The following is a 25,408-nucleotide window of genomic DNA, read 5'->3' on the forward strand; positions in this document are numbered from 1 at the left end:
AGGGAGCCCCCTGCTCCCCACGCCCCGGCACAGAGCCCCCGGGGCCTCTTTACAGATCGAGGACAGGGCCTGGATCTCCGTCCCACCTCCCTCCTGCCCTATTCCAGCAGATCCCCTGCGCCCTCACCCACCCGCGGGTGCTCACCGCCCGCAGCGGGCTCGCTCGCACGCCGTGCCCAGTCCCTAAGACCAGCCCAGGGAATTTGCTCGTTTTTCCCATCCTGTTGTCTCCGGCTCCGGGACACGGCCACTGGCCCTGCTGCCACCTGGAAGAGGTGACAAAACTTGTGCAAGAGTCCCCACCCGGTGCCTCCCGGGGTCCCCACCTGCTGTTCGAGGCTGGAAGGGGGGAAATTGCCTGTCACCAACCGCCCTGCCGCCTCGCCACCTCCCTCCCAGGGCGCCAATAAATCCCCTGCCCCACACCTGCCTGGTTATTAGCCTCCTCTCGCCCCGGGGAGGTCGTTCCTACTGTTTCCTTCCTGCCTCCGAGCCAGGTTTGCTGCCAAAACAGGTGTTTCCCCGGGGATGCTGCAGGCACCCCCGCTGCCGTGTCCCAGCCCGATGTCTCCCGGCCTGCCCTCAGCCCTGGGGTGTTTGGGGGAAGAACCTGGGCTGGTTATTAACCGCCCCCACGAGGAGTTCTCCCACCTCAATGATGGGGAAAAATAATTAAAATTAAGCCGGAATCGGGGCTTGTGACCTTCCCGCACACCCGGCCAAGGCTCGGGGAGCTGGGGACCCTGTGCCGTGCCCGGCAGGCTGTGCTTGCACTCGCGGTGCTGGAGGCAGCTCTGCCTCCTCGGCACGGCTGCGGCAGCAGCAGCAGGGCTCAGGTGAGCTCTCCGCTCCCTTCCCCGTTTCATCTCCCCGCCTGCTGTGGCTGTCTCCAGCTCCGCAGCCTCTCCCCGCCACGGCTCGCCCCGGGCTGTTTTTCTCCTCCATCGGTTGCCGCAGTGCTCCCAGGGCTTGGGGCTGCCAGCACCCCCCTCTCCTGCTTCATCGGCCTCTTGCCCCCCAGCCCGGCCGCCCACAGATTTGGGAGACCCACCGGGGTCTGGCCTGGTGACCCCCGTGTCCCCAAGGGATTTGTTTCCCCTTGGAGGTGGGGTGGCTCGGGGCAAGCCCCCGGCCCCACAGAGGGGATGGGAAGGGGGTCGGAGGTGCGGTGCCCCCTCCCCAACCCAACCCACTCCCTCCCTGGTGGGTTTCATCTTTTTAGCTGACAAAGACGGGGAGGGGTGGTGGTGGTGGGGGGGGGGTTAGAAAATAGCGAGAGAAGAGGAACAAAGAGGAAAAAGGCTCCTTTTCAGTGGGGTTTGAAAATGGAAATCACCCTGCGGAGGAGGGGACGGGGGCTGGGGGCTTTCAAAGCATCCCCCCTGCCCTGGGAGGCAGGTGGAGAGCTCCCGGCCCCGTGTCCTTGGGGGACAGGGGGTGGCCGGGCAGGACAAGAGGTGCCTCACCCGGGACCCTCATCTGGGGCCCTGGGGGGGCTTCAGGGGCTCTGGGTCGGTGGTCGGGGGGGGGCCAGATCCTGCACAGCCTCCGTGCCGGTTGCCACGGCGACCTGCCTCTGCCGGAGCATCGCCTGCACCGGGATGCGGTGCGCGGTCGGGGAAGGGGCTGGGGGGCACACAGGGGGTGGGGAGCCAGGGGGGGCCTCCCCCAGACCCCCTGTGACCCCAGCAGAGGCTCTGCACCGAGCCCGGGTGTCCTTTCACCACCTCGGGAGGATGCCGAGTCCCAAAGCCCAAATTGAGGACCTCAGGAGTCCCCTGGAGGTGGGCACCAAGGGGTCCTGGTGGCAGCAGCTGGCAGAGGGCACTGCCAAACCTCATGGACCACTCCGAGAGCCAGCACAGCTTTGGGGTCGGGTGCCCGTCCCTGAGCACACCCCCATTGCCACCATTTGCTGCTGTTTTTTTTTTTTTTTCCTCCCCACGCTCTTACCCAGCTCCCGGCCAAACTTCCCTCGCTCGGCCCCACGTGCAGCGAGGTGTCCCAGTTTCTTGCAGCCCTTGAGCTGTTCCTGCTGCCACTCGCATGTCCTCTCCAGCTCCTCGGCGCCCGCCGATGCCCACGGCTGTGCCACTGACCCACTTACACGGCACGTCGGCGTCTCGGAGCTGCTGCATCCCCAAAAGCTGGCCAGCGCGTTTGGGCAATGCGCTATTTGCTCCGGGGAAGGGGACCCTGTGGCTACAGGGATGGACACAGCCGCCCCAAACTGGGACATCCCACCCGTGTCCCCAAGCTGGGCAGGGCTCCGGCTGTGCCCCAAGCCTTCAGCTCGCTGCTCCCCTTGCCAGGATCAGCTCCTGCCCCTGCAGGAGGCTATCGATCCGCCCGGAGCCTCTCCATTACCCGCTCTCTGACCGTGCTCAGCTCCCAAGCTGGGCTCAGCATCGATCTGCCGGGGGCAGAGCCGCTGCCTTTCATGCTCTTGCTGCCTCCAGTTCCTGGAAAAGCCCAGCTGGGCCGTCCTCTCGCTGCTCCCCAGAGCTTCTCCCCCTCCTGCTGCACCACCAGCGGCCCCGGCAGCGCCCGGCCCCGCAGGAGATGCCGCAGAGCCCGGCGCTTGGGGCAGGAGCCACGAGGCCGTGCCCCATTCCCGGGTTTTGGGACGGGCTCCGTGCTCTCCACCAGGGCGGATGGCTCCCGGGCCATATTGGTGGTTTCCCAGCCCAACCCCCTGGGGACACCCACCCGGCGCAGCCCCCCGCCGCTTTTCCCAGCTCATCACCCCGCCAGGAGAGGAGACGACATCCTCGGCCCTGCCAAGACAAACACGGCGCCGTCCCAAACACGCCGGGCTTGGCAAGCCCCGCGCCTCGGCCATCCATCACGGCAGCCCGCTGGGGTGCACGGGGCAAAGCCTTCCCCTGGCATCCCCGTGGGGTTCAGGGGGGATTCAACACCCCAAATCTGCAGGGTGAGGGGTGGGCGCTCTCTGCTTCTCTCTCTTCTTGGGGTCTTGCCCATCTGTAGGGTGCCGGGGGGGAGCGATGCTTTGGTCCCCCCTTGGTGTGCAGAGGGGACCCCGGGGGGGACAGCTCGGCTGCTGGCTTGTCCCCAGGCAGAAAGTTGGCCGGAGCCACCTCCAGGCTCTTAGGATAATAAAACCCTATTTAAGAAAGCATTTGACACCCTTGCTGTAGAGGCAAAGGCCCAAATATCCCAAACATGCGGGGAGGGTGGGGTCATGGGGGGGTGTCCAGCAGGGAACCAGAGTGACCGGGGAGGAGAGGGAGGGGATGGGGATGGGGATGGGGATGGATGGGGATGGGGATGGGATGGGGATGGGGATGGGGATGGGATGGGATGGGATGGGGATGGGATGGGATGGGATTGGATGGGGATGGGATGGGGATGGGGATGGGGATGGGGATGGGGATGGATGGGGATGGGGATGGGATGGGGATGGGGATGGGGATGGGGATGGGGATGGGGATGGGATGGGGATGGGGATGGGGATGGGATGGGATGGGATGGGATGGGGATGGGATGGGATGGGATTGGATGGGGATGGGATGGGGATGGGGATGGGGATGGGGATGGGGATGGGGATGGGATGGGGATGGGGATGGGGATGGGGATGGGGATGGGGATGGGGATGGGGATGGGGATGGGATGGGGATGGGGATGGGGATGGGATGGGGATGGGGATGGGGATGGGGATGGGGATGGGATGGGGATGGGGATGGGGATGGGGATGGGATGGGATGGGATGGGGATGGGATGGGGATGGGGATGGGGATGGGGATGGGATGGGATGGGGATGGGGATGGGGATGGGGATGGGATGGGATGGGGATGGGATGGGATGGGGATGGGGATGGGGATGGGGATGGGATGGGATGGGATGGGGATGGGGATGGGATGGGGATGGGGATGGGGATGGGATGGGGATGGGATGGGATGGGGATGGGGATGGGGATGGGGATGGGATGGGATGGGATGGGATGGGGATGGGGATGGGATGGGGATGGGGATGGGGATGGGATGGGGATGGGATGGGATGGGATGGGGATGGGATGGGGATGGGGTGGTGGGATGGTGGTGGGTGCCCACCTGGGGCTGGTGACACCAGGCTCTTGGGGCCTGGGGGATGCTGTCCCCTCCTCCCTGTTGTGAGGATGGGGGGATCAGCCCCGCAATGGGGGGACACGGCGACCCATGGCAAAGCTTGTAGGCATCATGGAGAGGCCGGGGGGGGGGGACTGATGAACCTCGGCACCGACTGCGAACAGGAAACCCCCCCGGGCTGAAGCGGGGCAGGGAAGCTGCAGGAAAGCTGATTTACAGCAGCGGGGACCTGGGAGAGGCCGGGCCCCTTAATGGCTCGGGGCTGGGTTAATGATACACCGGGGCTCGGCCAGGGGGGGCACCCAGCTCCTCTGCAGGTCCCGGGCACCCCCCATGGGCAACCCCCGAGCCCCCGGGGCTGGGGATAAAGGGACAAAAGGGACAAGGGGGGGGCCGGGTGGCAGCGGCTGCCCCAGTTTCTCCCTCTGCCAAATGTGGGTCACCACCCCCAGAGCGGTGACAGGGGGGGACACGGGGGGGACACGGGGGGCTCCTGCCCGGTGCTTGGTGGCAGCCCGATGTCCCGGCAAGGGGAGGAAGGGAATGGGGGAAATCAGGGGGAAAACGGGGAAAAAAGGGGGAAAAAAGGGGGGAAAAAGGGCAGGCTTTGTTCAGCCCCGGCCTCGAGGGACTGGGGGCTCCCGGGGGGGGGGGTGATGCCAGCTCCTTTTCCGACTTATTTCATCCCGGGGAGCCCCCGCAGGTTGGGTTTTGTGCCCTTTTTATCTCCCCGGTGCCAAAACTCCCGTTTTTTTGAGGAAAACCGAAGGCAAAGCAGCGGGGGGGGGGCGGGGGGGGCACGGAGAGGGGGGCAGAGCAAGGGGGGAGCCACCCCCCTGCTCAGCCTTACCCACGAACCGAGGCTTTCGGGGCTTTTTGGGGTGTGCCCGGGGGGGGGGGTGAGGTTTGTGGGGTGGGGGGGGGCCGCTCTTTGTCGGGGCTGCCTCGGACCCCCCCCAGGCTCTCACTGCCGGCACCCCGCAGACAAAGGAGGGGGCGGCGAGGAGGGGGCGGCGCGGCCCCGGGGGGTCCCGATGCCGGGGTTTTTCCCCTATATAAGCGTGCCCCCCCCCATCCCATATAACCCCCCCCTCCCCACCCCGGCCCCGTTTAACAAAAGGCAGGAGCCGGAGGTGAGCGGGGCGGGGGCGGGGCTCGAACCCGCGGCCCCGGGGGGAGTGAGCGAAGGGGGGGGGGGGGGGGGAGGGGGCGGGGCTTCGGGGTGGGCGTGGCCAGGTGGGCGGGGCTATGCAAATGAGCCCGCGGAGCCCCATGGCGAGCGCCGGGGCTGCGGCGCCCACTCGGAGCCGGGCCGCAGCCGCCGCCGCCCCGCGCAGCCCCCGGCCCCCGCCCCGCCGCGGGTTCGAGTCCCGCCCGCGCCGCCCCGCCCCGCCGCTGCCGTCCCCCCCCCGCCGCCGCTTCTCCATGGGCCGGGGACGCGGCGGTAGTTGCGGCCGCGCCGTGGCGGGGGGCCGCGGGTGCCCCCCGGCGAGGCGCTGAGCCCCCCCCCCGCTGTCTCCCTCTCTCCACCGAGGTAAGCACGGGGAAAAAATTTGGGGGGGGGGGGGTTGGGTCGGATGCTGGGGGTCCCCCCCCACCCCGGGAGGAAAGTTTACGCCGCCCGCAAGTCGCCCGCGATGTCCCCTGCGAGTGTCGCCGCCGTGCCCACGCGTGGCCCCCCCCGCTGCAGGGGGTGTCCCGGTGCCCCCCGCCCCGCCGCGAGCATCCCCGAGATCCCCGGGGGTCGCATCTCTCTCCGTGTGTCCCCCCCCCCCCACCACCACCCACCCGTAACTAATCCCTGCCCGGGATTGGGGGGGGGGGACACGGCGAGGGACGCGCGGAGCCGGCGGTGGCAGCGCACGGGGGAGGCGGGTGGGCGGCGGGCACCCACGCGGGGAGTGGGGGCGGCCACGAGTGGGGGGGGGGGGCGACCTCGGGACATTCACGGGGCCGGGGGGAGCAGCGAGGAATTGCCCGGGGCTGGGGGCTCAGCTCCCCCCGGGGGGGGGCCCGGCTGCTCGGAGGGCCCGCGCCGGGGTGAAAGGCGGCGCAAAGTTGTGCAAAGTTATTCCTCGGGTCTGCAGCGATTTGCCTTTCTTCCTTTTTTTTTTTCTTTTTATGCTTTTTTTTTTTTTTTTTCTCTCTCCTCCTCGGCGGAGACCCGCATGGGGCTCGTTCCCCTCCGGCCCCTCTTTTTTTTCCTCCCCTTTTTTCCCCTCCCTGCCGAGCCCCCTGGGGGCTGCGTCCCGGGCGCGCTCCCGTCCCCGCCGGGCACCTCGCCGTGCCATGGGGCGCGCAGCCCACAATGAAGCCGGGCGGTGGGGCCGGGGGGGGGGGGCCGCTGGCGGGCAGGAATGCGGCCCCCCCACCCCCTCCACACACCCCTTTCGGAGTTTCCAGTTTCCCCGCAGCGCAGATGACCCTGGAGGTGAAGGGTTCCCGGCCGAGGTGCGCTTGGCCGGAGCCGTTTCCCCTCGCTGCCCCCTCGGGATCGGCTTCGTCTCGCCCAGCCCGGGCGCCCCTCGACCCTCCCCAGGCTCCCCCCTTCGCCGCCGTCCCCTTCCTCCCCTCCTCGCCGTGCGCTCTCTCCTCTCCCCTCCTCTCCCTCTTTTCCTTTGTTTGCCATCTCGCTCCCTGTCTCTGACGCGTACGCAGCTCCATCCAAGTGCAAGAGTGGGATTTGCCAGAATTATTTCCGAAAAGCTGCCCGGGGAGGGGGGCTGCTGGAGAAGGGGGGCTCATGAACTGCAACCAACTGTGGGGTTAGCTGGCGGAGGAGCTTTTTTGGGGGGGGGGGGGTCCCCGCCTGCCCCGGCTGCAGGGGGCACCGCGGTGATGGCCAGGGCAGAGCCTGGGAACGGGCGGGAGGTGGGGGCCTGGCCGGGGCCCGAATGCCAGCACAATGGAGCAGGAGCTGGGTGTGCGCGCGGGGAAAGACGAGCAAATCTAAATATTTACCGGCTCCAAAGGCAATAGTGAGAAAAATATGGAGCCCTGGGGAGAGGCAGCTCCTCTCCGTGCATCCCCCTCCGTCCCCGGCCACCGGCGCTGCAGCCGCTGCCCCCCGTGTGCGGGGCAGGAGCCCGGGGGTGCCACCGCCTCCCGTCGGGGTCCCTCTCCCGGTGTGACTCTCGTTTTGGGGCAGCCATGCTCGGGGACCAGTGGCCACCCTCTTGCCCGTCCAGCCCTCCTGGCCCCAGGTGTGTCTGCGATGTCGCAGCCCTGCAGGGCACATCCCCTGTGTCCCCCCCCCCATCACCACCCAGAGACCCCCCGGGCACTCCCAAGTGGCCGAGCCCCCGCCCCAGATGTGGGACTTCCCGCCAGATGCCTCCCAAATCCTAAAGCCGGGCTCTGGAGTGCGCGGGGACGATGCTCGGGTCACCTCGGGAGGGGGACGCACGGCGGGGGGACGGTCCCCATGCTCTGGGGACGTGGTGAGCAGCGTGCTGAGCCGGGTGCGTGTGTGGCTTGCTGGAGGCAGCTTGGCGGACTCTGCTCCGTGCCGGAGCCCCAGGGAGTCCAGCTGCCTGGCACACAGGCAGGGCTTTTTTATTTTTTTCTTTTTTTTTTTTTTTCCCCTCTTTTATTTATGAAAAAAAAAAAAATCCTTTTTTTTTTTTCTTTTTTTTTTTTTTTTCTTTTTTGGTGTGTGTGTTCGTTCTCGGAATAATGAAGTCCAGATTTCCCTCATGTTGGAAAGATTTGATCCCGGCTCTGCTCGCTGCGCCTTTGCTTGGGGCTGGGAGGAGATTTGGGGAGGGGGGGGGCAGGAGGGATGGGGATGGGACCCCTGGGGAGAAGGGGGGGTGGGGGGTTTGGGGGGGGGGGAGGTGAGGGGGGGGATGCTCCTCACCTGGGCGCAGCGGGAGCGTGCCGCAGTGCTCGCCGCTGCGCTCGCCTCGCCCTGCAGCTTGGCGTCGTGCCCGCAGCCGGGGGTGAGCCAGCCCCCCCATTTCTGCCCCCCTCCCATGCTGCAGAGTGGGGTTTGGCTGCCACCTGCCCCCCCCCTTTACCCCCACCTCGCCCTCTGGGGCCCTTCCTGGATGACAGAGATTTGCGGACAGGCGCTGAGGGCGGCGGGGGGGACGCTGGGTTTGCCTCCCCCCCCTCCTTGGGGAGGGTGCCCCCCGCTTGCTGCCGGTGGGGTCGGGCAGGGTGGGCACCGCGGGGGCTCTCCCTTCTCCCTCCAGGCTCGTGCAGCAGCTCAGGGAGGGGACCCGTGCGAGGACGGGGACAGCAGCGTGCTGGCTTTGTCTGCCCGACACCTCTCCGTGTCCTACAGCATCCTCAACTGATGTCCCCTCTCCAGCAGGTGGTGTGCCCCCCCCCGCCCCAATCCCACGGACAGCCCCGTGCCCTGGGACCCCCCCGGCTCGTTCACACCATGCCTGTGGTCAGCGTCCTCCTCTGGGCCACCCTCCTGACTCTGGGCTGGCGGGCAGCCCACGCCAAGGACTACGTGCCTGCCACCCCCAGGGTGCAGCTCTCCTTCAAAGGTAAGAGCAGAAATTCAGAAATTTGGGGGGGTGGGGGGGTGGGAGGTGACCCCCGCAGCCCTTTATGGGGTCACCGTTCTCCGGGCATCTCCCTGCTGGGAAATCCCACTGGGATCCGTGTCCTTGTGGGGTTCCCGTGGTGTCCCCCCCCCCACCCCCAGCACATGGCTGGCGGGGCCAGACAGCAGCTTGACGCCGACCCCAAGCTGGTGTTAATGCCTGGGGCTGGCAGGGAGCCTGGGGGGGGGATTGGGGAGGGGGGAAAGGGGTTAACCCTTCGCTACCAGGGCGTGTGGGTGCTTCCCGGGGGGGGGGCAATGGGAAATGGATCCGGTGTGTGCCCCCAGCCTGTGCTGGGAGAGGCGACGGATGGAGCTGCTCCCTCGCAGCCCCCCCAGACCCTGTAGGGTTTGCAGAGCGAAGCCCCCCCGGCGGGTCAGGGCGGGCTGCTGGAGGTGAGGCACGAAAATCTGTGGTATGAGGAGGCCGGGGACAAGCCCAGGCGAGAGGCGAGGGAGCGATTCCTGCCCGCAGCGGGGCCGGCTGCTGCCTGCCAGAGTCCCCGGGAGGGGGTTCGGCTGCTGCCAGGGCACGGCTGGGGCGTTTGGAGGCCGGGCTGGTGGCTTCCACCTGCAGGGACATCCTCGTGTCCCCCAGGGCTGGCAGAAGGGCACAGGGAGGTGCTCTGGGGCAGGGGCCTGCACCCTCATCCCGCTCCGTGTCCCCGGGGAAGCTGGGGACCTGCTCCTGCTGCGGTGCTCCAAGGCCTGGCGCTGCTGTGCCCAAATTAATCCCAAATACGCACGGCTGGGTTGGGGATGCTGCGGGATCGTGTCCTTCGTGTGCACGTTCGGCCCCAACCAAACCTGTGGGGTCTCAGAGATGTGGCACCCGTCCCTTCCCAAGCCCAGCGGAGGAGAACGGGACAGGGATGGGGACAGGGATGGGGACAGGGACGGGGACATGTCCCCAAGGACAGCCCTGGGAAGGGGACAGAGCCGAGGCAGGCTCGGGTGCCACCACCACCCGCAGCATCCTTCTGGCCGGGGCTGGATGTGGTCCTGCAGAGCTCTGGGGGGGGGGGGGGTGTTGGTGGCACTCCATGTGTGTGTCCCCCCCCCTCCCCGCCTGGAGCCTGGAGCCCGGCCAGCGCCGGGAGCATCTCCGGGTTTGTTTGCCTCGCTTGTTATCGCTCGCTCGGGGAGGAAGTGGCGTTGGTTGCAGCTCCCGGGGGCCTGCGTCATCCTCGGCTGAATTGCGCTCGTAGCGCTTAGGGGAAAGGGAAAATAATTAAAAAATAAAAATATAATAAATACAGAAAGGCTGCGGTGTCAAGGGGCTGCCGGCCGCATCCCTTGCCCTGGGGTGGGACCGGCGGGGACCCCGCGGCTCCGTTCCCTGTCCTCCCTCTCAAGGCTTTCCTGTGCCGGCCGCGGTGGCCGGGCAGGAAGGTGGCCAGCATGGAAAGAACAGCGCGGTCCCGTGCTTCCCTGGAAGAGGGAGAGGCCGTGGAGCGGCTCTGTTTTGCCAACAGCTCTTCCCGGCCAGAAATAGGGTGGATATTTTTAATCATCTTCTTCTTGCTAGTAAATGTCCCCCCCCCCCCCCCTCCTCTTCTCCCCGGGCGCATCCTGCTGCCCCCCTCTCCTCTCTCCTCTCTCTCCTCCGGTTTCCTCCGGGCCGGGTGGGTTCGGGCACCGGAGGGACGTCAGCTCCCCCGGGCTGGGCTTCCCCAGGAGGTGATGGGGAGAGGATGCGGGAGGTGGCGGTGATTCAGCGGCTGCTGGCGGTGCGGGGAGGAAGGCTTTGGGGTCAGGGCCCCGGGCTGGGCTTCAAAAAGGAGCCGCTGTCCCCTCGGCGGTCACGGCTGTCACCTCCGGGAGCCGGGCAGCGGGAAGGGCTGGGTGGGCACAGGGCGGTGCCGCTGCCTCCCATCTATTTCCCACATCCGAGTGGGGAAAAAAAAATAAAAATAACAATAAATCACTTTAAATGAGAATTATAGGACTAAAAAAAATAAAAAAATCACGTCCTGGAGCCGGACCGCGCTCCCTGCCTCAGTTTCCCTCCCCGCGCCCTGGGATGCCGCGTGCCCGCCCCGGGGGGCTGCCGGTGGCAGATGGCCGGAGGGGGGCCGGGGGCCGGAGGGGGGCCGGGGGCTGGGGGCCGGGGCCGCCCAGGCGCCCGCCTAAGCTGCTGCAGCTGTGGGACGCGCGTGATGCCGGCGGCTTCAAATAAACACGGCCAGATGGGGGGGACGCGGGCAGGGACAAGGACAGCCAGCTCCGGGGACGCGCCAGGCTCCCGCAGCGCCCCGTCCCCTCGCCCGCTGCCTCCTCCGATATTTTTTTTCTTTTTTTAATTTATTTTTTTTTTTCCCCTCCCCCCCCAAAAAAAAAAAAGCACCGGCGGCGAAGGGTCCTGAATCCCATCCCGCTGGAAGGAGCCAAGCGCCTCGAAAAATGCGGCAGGATCCGCCGGCGGCCCCCTACCTGGAGCAATCTGAGCCGCTTCCTTCCCCGCCGCCTTTTTGGCGGGCAGCAAATTGCCTGGAAAAACTGCGCGGCGGCTCCCCCCGGGGCTGGGGAAAACGCAGATTTTTCCCCCAAAACCACCGAGCAGCAGCGAAGGTGGCGGTGCGTGGCGGCGGCTCCCCTCGCAGCTTTCCAGAGAGTAAGGGGGTGGGGGGGGGTCATTTTTCAACCGGCCTTTCCAAAACCCCGCTTCCTCTTGGCTGGGGATGAATCAGCGTTTTGGCTGACAAAAAAAAAAAAAAGCTTTTTTTATTTTTTTTTTATTTTTTATTTTTTTGACTGTGCCCAAATTGCCCTGCTCTGGAGCTTGGATGCTTTGATGTGGGGCTTGACCGGGCGCCCCGGCACCTGTGGTGGAGGGGACGGGGACCGGGATGTGTCCCCGGGGGGCTGCGGGGGGCCCCTGGGCGCATCGAGCAGCGCTGGCAGCCGCCGTGCTCGGTGGCGCGGGAGCCGGAGCCATTTCATCTGCGAGCCCCCGTCGGGCTCCTTCGGCTCCCTACCACCTGTGAGTCGGTTAAATGGGAAAAAAGAGCTTGGCTCGGGGCCACGGAAACTCTCTTATTCCATGTAATTAGCTTAATTACATCATAAATAACCCATCAAGGGGTAGCGAAGTGATGCTCAAACAAATAAGCAATTCCGCTTTCAGGAGGCAACCCACCCGGCTCTTTGAGCAGCCCCGATGACAACAAATGGGGACAAATCCACGCTCACCCCGCTCCCTGTCCCAGCCTGCTGTGGGCCCTCCACCTTCCCCGAAAGGCAGCACCCGCAAAGCAACCTGCGAAAATTTGGGGAAATTGGGGAAAACGCCCCAAAACGTGGGGAGCTGGCGGGGCGAAAGGCCCCGGGTAGGTCTGCGGGGTGCGGCTGTGTCCCCAAATCCTGGCACGGCCCCACACTGCTCCCTGCCCCTTTGGGGTCACTCTGCCTGTCCCCAGCCGTCCCCAAACCCCGGGGACGGGTGCGGGCAGCCGGGCGGCTCCGTCGGCACGTGAATGAAATTCATTCCCCCAGATGCAAATAAAGAGAAGGGCTCCCAAAAGGCCCCCGTCATCTCCGCGCTGCCAGGAGCGGGCAGAGCGGTTATTGAATATAAACACGGCGTGTAATTTACATGCTAATTATGTTGAATGCACTACAAGCCCGTAATTAGAAACTAATTAGGTGAGATCGGGTGTAATTGGTTTCGCAGGCGCAGGGGATGGGCTGATGGAGCACCTGGGGAGGTGGCCGCCCCGTCCCTAATGGGATTAACCCTTTGCACCGCTCCCCCACCCCCCGGGTGTGCCCCCTTCTGCTTTTTAGGGACCTGCAAAACCTCACCTGGGCTTCAGGGACATGGTGGGGGGGGGGCTGTGCCACCCCGTTGCTGTCCCCTTGGAGCTGGGGACATCTCCTTCCTCCCGGCTGGGACAAGGGCACGCGTGGGTGGCAGCCGCCAGGTGCAAGGAAGAGCTGGAAAAATGGGACAAAACCCAGGGGAATTGGGTTTTACGGAGCGTGCGATGGGGCTGCGCCGCTCCCAGCCCCTCCTGGCGTTTGGTGTGACCGCTGGTGGGTCGGGGTCCCCAAATCTGGTGCTCCTGGCCACGTAATGGTGATGGAGAGGTGACACTGCGGTGACGCCGTGCCGGGAAGGGTTGGGGCGCCCAGCAGCCCTCCCCGCGGTGCCGCACTGGGGGGCTCGGTCCCCACTGTCCCCAGGGAGGCCACCTGTGCGGGGACGGGGCAGCCGGGGCCCTGCAGGCAATTAAAAGGGGATTAAGCTCATCAGGTGTGTCCGCTAACGAGCTGGCTCCTCCGGATCCCTGCGGGCTGGGGGGCCCCAGGAGCGGGAGGTCGGAGGTCAGAGGTCAGAGGGGGGGGGTTGCCCCAAGCAGATCAGGGGAGATTCCCCCCCCTACAGGTCCCGGAGGTGCTGGGGATGGGAGGGGACCTCTGGGACGTATCCAGCACCCCGCAGGACTCGGGAGCAGGAGGTCGGGGAGGTCTCAGGAGCTCTCATCCTGGCCAGGAGCTGGCTGCGTGCCCGGCCGTGCCTGGAAGCCAGCTCGCTCCTTCCCGGAGCAGCCCCAGCGCTGCCCTGCGGGGAGGGGAGGCCGGGGGGGGGGCTGCCCCCAGCACCCCAAATTGGGGCTGGCATCAGGTGGAGTTGGCTTCTGGGGGATGCTGGTGGCGGCCCCTTTTGGGGTGGCGCCTCCCAGGGGAGCAGCACCCGGCACAGGTGGTGCCCCCCAAGGGGGGGTAGCGGCGGTGCCACCCCAACCCCTCGTGCTCTGGGGGTTTTGGGGGACGCCTGGCACCGGGGATGGGGGCAGGGAGGTGTGGGGGGGCAGGGGGGGTGGCATTCCTCCTTGTGCCCCCCCCCCCAGTCTCTCCAGTGCCCTGCCCCTGCCGCGTGGTCCTTGGCACCGTCCCACATCATCTGCAGCACTTCTGCCTTCCATCTGGCTGCCGCGCTGCACTTGTGAATATTCATGACCCTCATTATCCTCTTTCACTCGGTTCTCCCACACTCAGGCTAAAAATAACTCCCCAAGGGGGGCGCGGGGTGGGGTTGGGGGGGGGGGATCTGTGTCCCGTGTCCCCCCCCCTCCCCACACACACACACCCAGGAGTGGGGTCTTTTGCCTCCCTGCTCCCCTGTCCTAGGGGTTGGGGACGCTCCAGGAGGGGCCGATGCCAGTGCTGGAGATGCTCCATCGTGCCCCATCTCGGTGGGCACCCCCATTCCGCTGCCGGGGGCTGGCTTTCGGTGCTGCCCCGTGTCCCGGCCACCCTTGTCCGTCCCAGTTGGTGTCCCCGAGGCACTGGGAGGGCGGCAGGGTGCTGACGTGCTGCCCCGCGCCCCGCAGAGCTGAAGGCCAGCGGCACCGCGCACTTCTTCAACTTCCTGCTCAACTCCAGCGACTACCGCATCCTGCTGAAGGACGAGGACCACGACCGCATGTACGTGGGCAGCAAGGACTACGTCCTCTCCCTCGACCTGCACGACATCAACCGCGAGCCCCTCATTGTAAGCTGACGCCCCTCGGGCTGGGGACCCGGCGGGGACGTGGGGCTGGGTGTCCCGAGGGTCCCTCCTGGTGGTGCTGGGGCTGGGGACGGGGACAGGGATGGGGACAGCAGCCCGGTGCTCCCCATCTCCTCCCCATCTCCTGTTTTTTTGCAGATCCACTGGCCTGCCCCCCCGCAGAGGATTGAGGAGTGCATCCTCTCGGGCAAGAACAGCAATGTAAGTGCCACCAGCGCCCGCCGAGCTGCCCCTGCTGCTCCAGGGGCTTGGGTCACCGCTGGCTTTCCAGCCCCCGTGTTGTTGGTGACTCCAGCCCTCCCCGGGGCTTTCGTGTCCACCGTGAGCCCCCTTCTGGTAGCGGCAGAGGGGTTGGTTGGTGGCCACCAGGCAGAATTCGTGCCATCGTGTTGTCCCTTGGAAAAGGCATCCCCGGGGTGTGCTGTGCGTGCTGGCGCTCAGAGGTGTCACCGTGTCCTGCTGTCCCTTCTGTGCCATCCAGGCACGTCCAGAGCCTTCGTGGGCGAGCAGGAGGCACAGCTCCCCACGTGGCTTCATCCCCCTGGCAGAGCCGTGCCCCCAGGTGTGCCAGAGCCATGGCCCATACCAGCCCGTGGCCACCACCAGCCCGTGGCCACCACCAGCCCGTGGCCACCACCAGCCCGTGTTCTGTGCCAGCCCATGCCCGGTGCCAGCCTCCCACCCTCCTCTCTCGGCCTCCCTTCTGCCTTCCCAGCTCTTCCCCTCTTCTTCCCAGGGGGAGTGCGGCAACTTCATCCGCCTGATCCAGCCCTGGAACCGGACCCACCTCTACGTGTGCGGCACCGGCGCCTACAACCCCATCTGCGCCTTCATCAACCGCGGGCGCAAAGCGCAGGTGAGGGGCGGGAGGGACGGGGGCTGCGGCCGGGCAGGTCCCGGGGCCAGCACCAGGGGGCTCGGGGGGGGGGGACAGCGACACGCCGAGCGCCCGTGGGGCGATGCTGAGCGGGGCCGAGCCACCTCTGCAGACCCAGAGGGACCTCTCCAGACTCCTCTCGGCACCCGGATGGGTTGGACCCGGCGCGGGCTCCGCTCTGATGTGCCCTCCTGCCCCGCTGCGAGGGATGCGCTGGCTCATGGGGAGATGGAGAAGACGCCCGACTCCGTGCCAGGGCTGGCGTTTGGCGAGGAGGGAGCGTGGTGATCTGGTGGCCACGGGGGAGCAGGGACAGCGGTGGCACGCGCCGTGGGACGCTCGGAGGGGGAACAACGTCAGCTGGCCCCGATGGAGTAACCCAAGGGAGCGGTGCCGGAGCCCCGTTGGGTCGGACGTGCAGTGGAAGGAGCGGTTTTGGGGTGACTGCTGTGGCACGCTGCAAGGGTGGCCGGGGGGCTCTGCTTGCCACAATCACCCCCAGCCCCCGGCCACGTCCTCGTCTTGTCCGCGTGGAGCTCAGCGAGCCGAGCCGAGGGAGGCGTGTGGTGCCAGGACTGCTGCAAGGAGAGGCTGACGTGGCTTGAACCACCCCGCACTGGGACCGTCGGTGACATCTCATGGGTGCCGCAGCACTCGAGGACCACCAGGGATGCCCACGCAGTCCAGGACAGCACGATGGCCCTGGGGACGAGGCTGCTGCTGTCCCCTCCGGCTGCTTGTGGAACCACTGAAGAGCGCTGCGCCGTGGGGACAGGGGTTGCCGGAGCCATCCCGCAGCCCCCAGCCCGGGGGGACCCCCTCTATCCCCCGGCGCTAACTCTCTGCCCTGCTCCTTTTCCCCAGGGGTTTCCGCCGAGCCAGCCCGTCCCTCCGGGAGGCCGGGAAAGCAGAGCCACCGACGGCCCCCGCAGCCCAAGACCGGCAGAAAGCAAGGTGGGAACGGGTCTGGGAGCCCGCCGCAGCTGTGCCCACCTCTCCCCGGGCGCACCGGAGCCGCGGGCTCCTTCTCCTTCCCACCGGCAGCTCCCGGGGTGGGGTCTGTCACCGTGCCCCCCCCTGCTGCCTCCCCTCCTCTCTGCAAAGCGTTCTTCAGCAGCGGCCCGGCCTCTCCCCCCTCCTGCTCTCACTAACTCCCTCCTCCTCGCACGCGTCCCCTCAGGGGGCACTGTCAGGGTTGGCAGTCCTCCCCTCGCCTCCACTGCCAGCTTTTCCCATCTCCGGACCCGCCGTGTCCCTTCAAATCCAAGCGTCCACCGAGGCAGGGGACTCGGGACGGCCACGTGCAGGAGGTGTTTTGGTAGGGTCTACAAAAAGTGTCGCTGAGCAGCCGCCTCGCCAGCATCCCTCTGCTTTGCCTCGCTCCAGCAGAGCAGGCGGCAGGCTCGGGGAGGTGGTGGTGTCCCCGGTTTCTCCTGGGGACAGCCAGCATCCAGCCTGCCCTGACAGTGTCCCCCCCCCTCCTTGGACTAACACGGGTCAGCGCGTGGGCATGGGGCCCCCAGCCTGGGTCCTCCCTGTCCCTGCCCCTGCCCCATCCTGCCCACGCGTCCCTCTGCCCTGTCTCCTCCTCTCCAAGGGGAACATCGCTGCAGGCTCGGGGGGGACACCTTGATGTTCCCAGCCACCAGCATCGCAGCAGCCACAGGCACCTCCTGCCCCGTGCAGGGGGCTCGATCCACGTCTCCCCCATTGCCCATGGGGTCGCAGCAGGGCTCAGCACACACCCATGAGGGCTCACAGCCTGCTGGTGGGGAGGGCAATGTGGCACCTCCAGGGCTTGTCCCCAGAGAGGTCTTGGTGCCGGTGGTGCAGCGATGGGGCTGGAGGAAGCGGGGCCGTCCCAACCATCCCATGCCCACCTCAGGGTGCTGGGCTGGGCGCCCTGGCTGCCCCCGGGTGCCAGGAGGAGCTGGCGAGAGGACGTCTTGCAGAGGGAGAGGATGGGAGAGGAAGAACCTCCCATGGCTGTTGTCCGTGCGGCGAGCATCCCTGCAGCAAGTGTGCTCGTGTAGAGCATCCCCATGGCTAATGTCCCCATGGCTAGTGTCCCCATGGCGAGTGTCCCTGGCCTGACTTGCCCTTCCCAGAGCCCAGGTGCTCTGCAGTGACCCTCTTGTCCCCCCAGCCCCCCTCGCCGTGCAGGGACCGTACCACCCAAGGCACGGCCGTGCCGTGGTGCCCGGTGGGTGCCAGCTTGGTGCTGCTTGACCCTGTCCTCAGGGCTGTGTTCTGGGGACACTCAGGGTGTCCTGGCCGGCAGGGCAGGAGGTTCCTGGTGGTCTGTGGGGTGCAGGCTGTGTTTCACCCTGCCACGGGGCTGTGGCAGCCTGGGGAGGGCAGCGGTGACAGCGGAGAGAGCGGCTCCCGGCGGCGCAGCGCGGGGTGGCCGGCCCCAAAGCACGAGGTGGATGCTGGTGGAAGATGGGTCGTGGCCAGGACACGGGCCGAGTTCCTTGCCAGGTCTGGCAGCCAAACCCTGCCCGCTGGTGGCTGGAGTCAGCGCGATGCCCATGGCCCGAGCAGCCCCGTGGTGGCCACGCGGGCCACGAAGCGGCTCCGGGGAGCGCCCCGCGTTCATCCTGTCCACGACGAGCAGGGATCAACCCACGCGGCGGAGGGCACGGACAGCATCCAGCAGCACCTGAGGAGCACCTCCTGGAGACCTCGGCTTCTCGGGAGTCCTGCGGACACCCCTGTGGTCCCATCACACTCGTCTTCAGCTGGCAGCGTTGGTGGCCGCTCTGCTCCACCCCGAGGAGGCCTCTGCTTCGGAAGGTGCCATAGGGACAGAGGGGGAAAATGTCACAAGCGCCTTGTTCTGCTTCCTTCCCCAGGATTATATCTTCTACCTGGAGCCGGACAAGCTGGAGTCGGGCAAAGGGAAGTGTTCCTATGACCCCAAGGTGGACACCGTCTCTGCATTAATAAGTGAGTCCTGTGGCTCCCCAGGGCGCGTGGAAGGGCAGAGGGAGCACTCCCCGCGTGGCCCCGAGAAGCTGGGCTCTGGCTCCTGCCACCCTTGCTGCGGGTGGTGGCACTGGGCACCCAGCTGGCACCAGTCCTGAGGTCCCTTGCACACCAGTCACATCCTCCAGTGCTCCCCAGGACGCATTTCTTGGTGGCCTGGTGACTCCTGGCCGGGGCTGGATGGAGCCTGGGGGCAGTGGGTGGACAGGGGTGGCTGGGGGCCGGCTGACCTCTGCCCCTCTCCCCATCTGCAGATGAAGAGCTCTACGCCGGCGTGTACATTGACTTCATGGGCACCGACGCAGCCATCTTCCGCACCATGGGCAAGCAGACGGCCATGAGGACGGACCAGTACAATTCACGCTGGCTCAATGGTTGGTAGGGGGTGGCATCGGCCCAGGTTCCTCAGGGACCCCATGGCTCCAGCCTTAGAGAGGAGATGGAGCCTGGCACCCCCGCGCCCTCCTCCCCGCGCGGAGACGGTAGCCAGTGCGGGCAGGTGCACGCGTGGTGGTGCGGGACAGGCGATGGATGCGTGGGGGACGGATGGGGAGGTGATTGGGGGGGTGGACGGATGGACGGACGCGTGGGTGGGTGGATGGGTGGGCGGATGGATGGTGGGTGGATGGATGGAAGAGTGATGGATGGATGGGTGGATGAGGGATGGATAGGTGGGTGGATGGATGGATGGATGAGTGATGGATGGATGGTTGGATGGATGGGGGATGGCTTGATGGATGGATAGATGGCTGGAAGGAAGGAAGGAAGGAAGGAAGGAAGGAAGGAAGGAAGGAAGGAAGGAAGGAAGGAAGGAAGGAAATAAATCTAGAGCATATGGATAGAGGGCTACCTGCACAGGGCATGGTGACAGACACGCCTGGGACTCTGCGTTGTGGTGGGAGCACCCAGCAGGGCTGTCTCTTTTGGAGCCTGTTGCGTGGGTTTCCGCAGGGCTGAGCGCTCAACCGTGTCGCCGGCAGTCAGTGACCCCGAGCGCTCCTCCTGCCCCCGTGGAGCACCCCCGGCCCCAGGGCAGCAGCTGAGTAAACAGAGCAGAGCAGATGGGACGGTCCTGCTGGGCCTGGGAGCTGCCGGGGCAGGGAGCGGAGAGGGGGAGCTGTCAGCACCGGCGGGGCACGGGCTGATGGATGGCAAGGGGAGGCTTCCCACCATCCAGCGTGGACCCCCCCAGCCGATTACCGCTGTCCCCACGCCACCACGCCTGTGGCTCTGCAGGATAAGAGGGGGCTGGGGGTGCCCCCAGGCTGACGGCGCCGCTCCGTGCCTTTGCAGACCCGGCCTTCATCCGCGCCCAGCTCATCCCCGACAGCAGCGAGAGGAACGATGACAAACTCTACTTCTTCTTCCGCGAGAAGTCCGCTGACGCCCCGATGAGCCCGGGGGTCTACTCCCGCATCGGGCGCATCTGCCTGGTGCGTGCGGCGGGGCAGCGGTGGCACGGGCAGGGTGCCGGTGCCGGTGCCGAGCTGCGCCGGGCTGAGCATCATCCCTGTGCCGCAGAATGACGATGGGGGCCACTGCTGCCTGGTGAACAAGTGGAGCACCTTCCTGAAGGCCCGTCTCGTCTGCTCAGTGCCAGGACCTGATGGGATCGAGACGCACTTCGATGAGCTCCGTGAGCACCTGGGCGCTGCGGGAAGGGGGCTGGGTCATCCTGGTGGTCCTTCGGCAGCCCTGGAGGCTTTCAGGGCAGGCTGGGGAGGGGACACGGTGCCCCTTCTCTTTGGGAGGTTTGGGAATCCCGTTGCTGGCCCTGTCTGGGAGAGGAGCCGGGAGCCACAGCAAGGGGTCCCTGCCCTTCCCCCGGTGGTGACACGCTCTTCCTTCTGTCCCAAGAGGACGTCTTCATCCAGCAGACGCAGGACACCAAGAACCCCGTTATCTACGCCGTCTTCTCCGCATCGGGGTGAGCACAGCGCCCTCGTGGCGTGGTGGTCCCTGGGGCTTGGGGGCTCCTGCCGAGGTGGGCGAGGGTCCTGGGGATGCTGAGGTGGGCACGGGGTGAGGACGGGGCCAGGGGGATCAGCCTGGAGGTGGCCGCAGGTCCATGAGGCCGTGGCACTCCTCCTGCCAGGTCAGTGTTCAAGGGCTCAGCCGTCTGCGTCTACTCCATGGCCGACATCCGCATGGTGTTCAACGGGCCCTTCGCCCACAAGGAGGGCCCCAACTACCAGTGGATGCCCTACACGGGCAAGATGCCCTACCCCCGGCCAGGCACTGTAAGCACCCCGGCCACACGTGGGCACGGCACCCGGTGCCACCGCTTGTCCCCGGGGCAGCTGGGAGCCCACCGCTGCGTTCCCCCTGCCCGCAGTGCCCCGGGGGGACCTTCACGCCCTCCATGAAGTCGACCAAGGACTACCCCGACGAGGTGATCAACTTCATGCGCTCGCACCCGCTGATGTACCACGCCGTCTACCCGGCCCACCGCCAGCCCCTGGTCGTGCGCACCAACGTCAACTACCGCTTCACCACCATCGCCGTCGACCAGGTGGACGCGGCAGACGGGCGCTATGAGGTGCTTTTCCTGGGCACAGGTACCCACGCCGCACACCGCAGAGAACGCAGCATGCTCCAGCGCGGCCTTGGAGGGCGTCAGGGGCCCATCCCCTGCCCTGCTGTCCGTCCTAGGACGCCACCGTCCAGCCTGGTCCCTCCCCTGTCCCCACTGCTCATCCTGGGGTTGCTGCAATCCAGCTTTGCCCTTCCCCTGCCACGGTGCCCATCCCAGGGCACCACCATCCAGCCTGGTTCCTCCCACCTCCCAAACCCAGCTCTCCAGCCCCTTTCCCCGTGCTGGGGGCACCGTCATCCAGCTTGGTGCTTCCCCTTCCATATTGCCCATCCTAGTGCCACCGTGCTCAATCCTGGTCCTTCCCCTGACCCAGTGCCCATCCCCAGCGGCTGTCCCCCCGCCCTGAGTGGTGGCAGCACCTTGCTGGGAACAGTGACACGAGTGGCACACTGCACCCGTAGCAGCAGCAGGAGGCAGATGAAGATGTGCTTGGGGAGGGAGGGGGTGTCCTTCCCTACATCCCTGGCCCCATCAGGGACCCCCTATCTAGGAGGGGAGGGCGCGGGTGCCCTGCCGGTGGCACTGAGCATCCAGGCACCCTGGTGTCTTGCAGATCGGGGCACAGTGCAGAAAGTCATTGTGCTGCCCCGGGACGACATGGAGACAGAGGAGCTGATGCTGGAGGAGATCGAGGTGTTCAAGGTGAGGGCTGGCTCATCCTGTTCCCTCCGCTGCCTATCCCCAGCCCAGCCATGCCCCAATTCCACCCCCTGCCTGCAGCTGGCACCAACTAGTCCCTTGGGCAGCTCAGGGGGGACCTGCAGCATCATCCCTCTGCCTGCTGGCCCCTCGTCCTCCCCAGCTGCCCAGGGCAGGTCTGGGGTGCCCACCCTGGGTCCCTGGCATCAAGCCGGGCCCCTCCATGTCCCTCGCTCCTGCCCCCATCTAGGTGCCGGCACCCATCAAGACGATGACCATCTCCTCCAAGAGGGTGAGTGGAGCACGTGGCTGGGGACCAGCACCGGCTGCAGCACTGCCTGTTGTCACCACCCCATGGCAGCAGCCTGCGGGGACACCTCCAAGTGGCCCCAGGGCGAGCCGGCCCCGGGTGGCTCCAGGCTGAGCCCTCTCCACCGCTCCCAGCACTGGGAGGCTGCAGCTAACTGGTGCTGGTCCCTCATGGCTGGAGGCACGGCCACGCGGCCAGGGAACATCTTACCCTGTCCTCTCTGTCCCCCCAACAGCAACAGCTTTACGTGTCCTCGGCCGTAGGAGTGACCCACCTGGCCCTGCACCGCTGCGACGTGTACGGAGAAGCCTGCGCTGACTGCTGCCTGGCGCGGGACCCCTACTGTGCCTGGGACGGCAAGGCCTGCAGCCGCTACTCTGCGTCCTCCAAGAGGTGGGAGCCCAGGGAGGTGGGGGGGCGTGGGGGTCCCCAAGAGGGTCCCCAGGTCACCTCCTGCCTCCCTGCAGGCGGAGCAGGCGGCAGGACATCCGACACGGCAACCCCATGCGCCAGTGCCGCGGCTACAACTCCAATGGTGAGGGGGCGAGGGGCAGGCGGGTGGGGGGCAGCCCCTGGGAGGGCATGGGGGGGGTAGGAGGCAGGGGAATGGGGGCAGCGGCCAGGTAGGGCCTTGAGGGCTGATGGATGTGTTGTGGAGGGATATAATGGGAAAAGGCAAGCGTGGATGGAGGGAGGGAGGGATGGAGGGATGGAATATGTTGGGGAAGAGGGTGAGCACAGATGGATGGACAGGAGGGTGGATGAATGACTGGAAGTGTTGGAGATTGAAGATGGATGGATGGATGGATGGATGGATGGATGGATGGATGGATGGATGGATACACTGGAGAGAAGGAAGAGCACAGGTGGATGGATGGATAGATGGACAGATGGAGGAATACATTGGGGAGGAAAGCACAGATGGATGGACAGGAGGGTAGAGGAATGACTAGAAATGTTGGAGTTTGAAGAAAGATGGATGGATGGATGGATGGACGGACGGACAGGTGGATACACTGGGGAGAAGCAAGAGCATAGGTGGCTGGATGGACACTCCAGAGGCGGATGACCATGGGTGGGTGCACAAATGCGCTCACAGGGGGGTGGGCATCAAGCAGCCCCCCAGCTGGTGCTGCCGAGGGCAGAGCTGTAGGTGCAGGAGGGCGGTGGGGTGTGGGGACACATGCGAGCACCCTGCCATGCCGTGCCCTGCCACCGCAGCCAACAAGAACGCGGTGGAGGCCGTGCAGTACGGGGTGGAGGGCAGCACCGCCTTCCTCGAGTGCCAGCCGCGCTCGCCGCAGGCCACCGTCAAGTGGCTGCTGCAGAAGGACAACAGCGACCGGCGGAAAGAGGTAGGGGGAAGGAACCAGGGGGGCCGCGGGCTGGGCCCGGCAGCACCACAAAAGGCAACTGAGCCCCCCTCGTCCCCTTCCCTGCAGCTGCGCACCGAGGGCGGCCGGGTGCTGCGGACGGAGCAGGGCTTGCTGCTGCGCGCCCTGCAGCTCTCCGACGGCGGCCTCTACTCCTGCACCGCCACCGAGAACAACTTCAAGCACACGGTGACCAGGGTGCAGCTCCGCGTCCTGGCCGCCCGCGCCGTCCACGCCGTCCTGCTCCAAGCCGAGGTGCCCCCCGCCGGGCTGCCGGGAGCCCCCACGCCGCGCTACCAGGACCTGCTGCAGCTCCTCAGCCGCCCCGAGCTGGGACTCCTCGACCAGTACTGCCAGGGCTACTGGCGGCCCCCGGCCCCCGGCCCCCCCGAGCCGCTGGCTGCCCTCAAAGCCAAGGAGCTGCAGGACCAGAAGAAGCCACGGAGCCGCCGGAATCACCCGCCAGAGACCTGCGGGCACACATGAACCCCTCGCCAGGGACTTTGCTAGCACAGTGGTCTATTTTCCCCCCTTTTAATATTAAAAAATATCTATAAATAAAATAAATATATATATATATATCTACACACACATGCAGGCAGACACGCATGCATGCGCGCCCCCCCAGGCCCCCCACCCCCAGCGGTATTTATTTGCAGGTTGTACATAGCCACTCGGTGACACCAGCGTCACCTCCCGGCACCGGGCAGAGCAGAGGACCCTGGGGGGGGGGCTGCATCCTGCATCCTCCCTCCCTGTGCCCCCCCAAGTCCCTTGGGGTCCAGGATCCCGGCTTGCACCACCAAGGGCTGGGTGCCAGGGTTTGGGTCGCGAGGGGGTGATGCTCTTGGGGGTACAGCGGGGGACAAGGCAGGAGCAGGGGGGGACAAAGCAGGGACATGGGGAGAGGTGGCACTGGGCAAACCGCCCACCCCTGGCCTCAGTGCCTCAGTTTCCCCACCCACCCCTCTTCAATTTTTTAGGACCAGGCTGGGTGAGGTGGCTGTGGGCATGGGGACATGGCCTCTGCCCCCTCTGGGGACAGGACCCGTGCCATGGGTGGGGGGGGGGCACATCCAGGAGGGGTGAGACAGGGCTGCAGTGGGGTGGCCTCCAGCACCCATGGGTGCTGCTGGAGCACCCTGCCCACTGCTGGGCGTTGTAAATAGTTGTAGGTGAGGAGTGTGCGTGTGCCCCCCCCCAGCCTGGAGCACGCCCAAATAAATGCTGGCTTTGGGATGGATGCAGGCGCCTGCGTGTGCTCTGTTGGGGACAAGGAGCAGGCAGCTGGGGGGGTCACTTAGCACTGGGGGGGGTGTGAGGAAGGGGACAGGGAGGGGACAAGGGCACCGCATGGTAGGGGGTCATGCTGGGGGCACAGGGGCGCAGTACTGGGTGGTGCTGGGGGGCACCACTGGGGGCACTAGGGGTTGGTACTGGGGGAAGGACCGGGGCTGTGGGCTCTGGTACTGGGATCCAGTACTGGGTGGCACTGGGAGCGTGGTGGTGGGTGTTAATGGGCAGTACGGACGGCACTCTGGCTGGTGCTGGGGGCAGTGGGTGTGGTACTGGGATGGACTGGGCAGTTCTGGGCCATAGTAAGGAAGCGCTGGGATGTACTGGGCTGTACGGGGCTGTACGGGACCGTACTGGGCTGTACGGGGCTGTACTGGACTGTGCTGGACTGTGCTGGGCTGAACGGGACCGTACTGGTCTGTACTGGTCTATACTGGGCTGTACGGGGCTGTGCTGGGTCCTTCCGCCCCCTGGCGGCCGGGATCGGCGCTGCAGGAGCCCAGGGGTCGGCGTCGGCGGGGCCGGGGGGGGCACAGCGGGGACAGCGAGGAGGGGGGGGGGACAAGGGACAAGGGGCTGGGGGGCACAGGGCACAGGGAGCTGCTGGGGACAGCAGGGAGGGGACACAGCGAGCTCCCCGGGGTGTCCCTGGGGGTACTGGGGGGCACTGGGGTTTCCCATTAGGGTACTGGGGGATGTTACTGGGGGGGGGGGGGGGAATGGGGTCCCTGGTGGTGCGGGAGGGGTCCTGGGGACACCCAGAGGGGTGGCACTGGGCCTGCTGGGGGGCACTGGGAGTGCAAGAGGGGAACACTGGGAACACCACTGGGGGGAGGGGGTGGAAAGGGACACGGGTGGGGTGCTGGGAACATCGGGGGGGGGGCGCTTGGATGGCTCTCGAGGGAGCCTGGGGAGGGAGGGCAGGACCACCGTGAGCCTGGGGACAACAGGGACACCCCCACCACGGGGCCACCATCCATCGGGCCGGCCTGGGGACAGCAAGACCCCGTCCCCATGCCCACGGCGGGGACAGCTGGGTGCCCCCCCCCCTCACCCCACCGCCCTTCCCCGTGGCAGAAGCGCTGACGCTGGGAGCCAGGGGATTGCTGAGCTCAGCCCGGGGCAGATTTCGGGGGTTTTATCCGGGGCCTGGCTTAAGCCGAGC

At 66.5% G+C, this 25,408-nt stretch overlaps 1 protein-coding gene across 2 annotated transcripts; it reads left to right on the forward strand.

The window, feature by feature from the left end:
* Window positions 1-5,359: 5,359 nt before the first annotated feature.
* SEMA3F (semaphorin 3F) lies at window positions 5,360-23,522 on the forward strand. 2 transcript variants are annotated; one of them, XM_068694342.1, is made up of 19 exons: window positions 5,360-5,622; window positions 8,404-8,590; window positions 13,986-14,146; window positions 14,303-14,365; window positions 14,901-15,020; window positions 15,906-15,995; window positions 17,897-17,990; window positions 18,284-18,403; window positions 19,323-19,462; window positions 19,551-19,665; window positions 19,887-19,956; window positions 20,125-20,269; window positions 20,365-20,587; window positions 21,179-21,267; window positions 21,515-21,556; window positions 21,810-21,967; window positions 22,042-22,109; window positions 22,796-22,929; window positions 23,017-23,522. In XM_068694342.1, exons 2-19 carry the CDS (start codon window positions 8,479-8,481, stop codon window positions 23,431-23,433), a joined length of 2,361 nt encoding a protein of 786 aa, XP_068550443.1. In that variant the 5' UTR covers window positions 5,360-5,622; window positions 8,404-8,478; the 3' UTR covers window positions 23,434-23,522. The 2 variants fall into 2 exon arrangements, with proteins under 2 accessions (XP_068550443.1, XP_068550444.1); XM_068694343.1 differs by lacking the exons at window positions 5,360-5,622; window positions 15,906-15,995 and having other exon boundaries at window positions 8,399-8,590.
* Window positions 23,523-25,408: the final 1,886 nt, after the last annotated feature.

The sequence above is a fragment of the Anas acuta genome, chromosome 11 (assembly GCF_963932015.1).
Source record: "Anas acuta chromosome 11, bAnaAcu1.1, whole genome shotgun sequence".
Lineage (NCBI taxonomy): Eukaryota > Metazoa > Chordata > Aves > Anseriformes > Anatidae > Anas > Anas acuta.

Excerpts from the sequence above, each read along its gene's own strand:
- SEMA3F (XM_068694342.1), top strand. The coding sequence starts at position 8,479 with ATGCCTGTGGTCAGCGTCCTCCTCTGGGCCACCCTCCTGACTCTGGGC. Across the intron at positions 8,591-13,985 it reads GGTGCAGCTCTCCTTCAAAG|AGCTGAAGGCCAGCGGCACC; the intron begins GTAAGAGCAGAA and ends CGCGCCCCGCAG. Across the intron at positions 14,366-14,900 it reads TCTCGGGCAAGAACAGCAAT|GGGGAGTGCGGCAACTTCAT; the intron begins GTAAGTGCCACC and ends TCTTCTTCCCAG.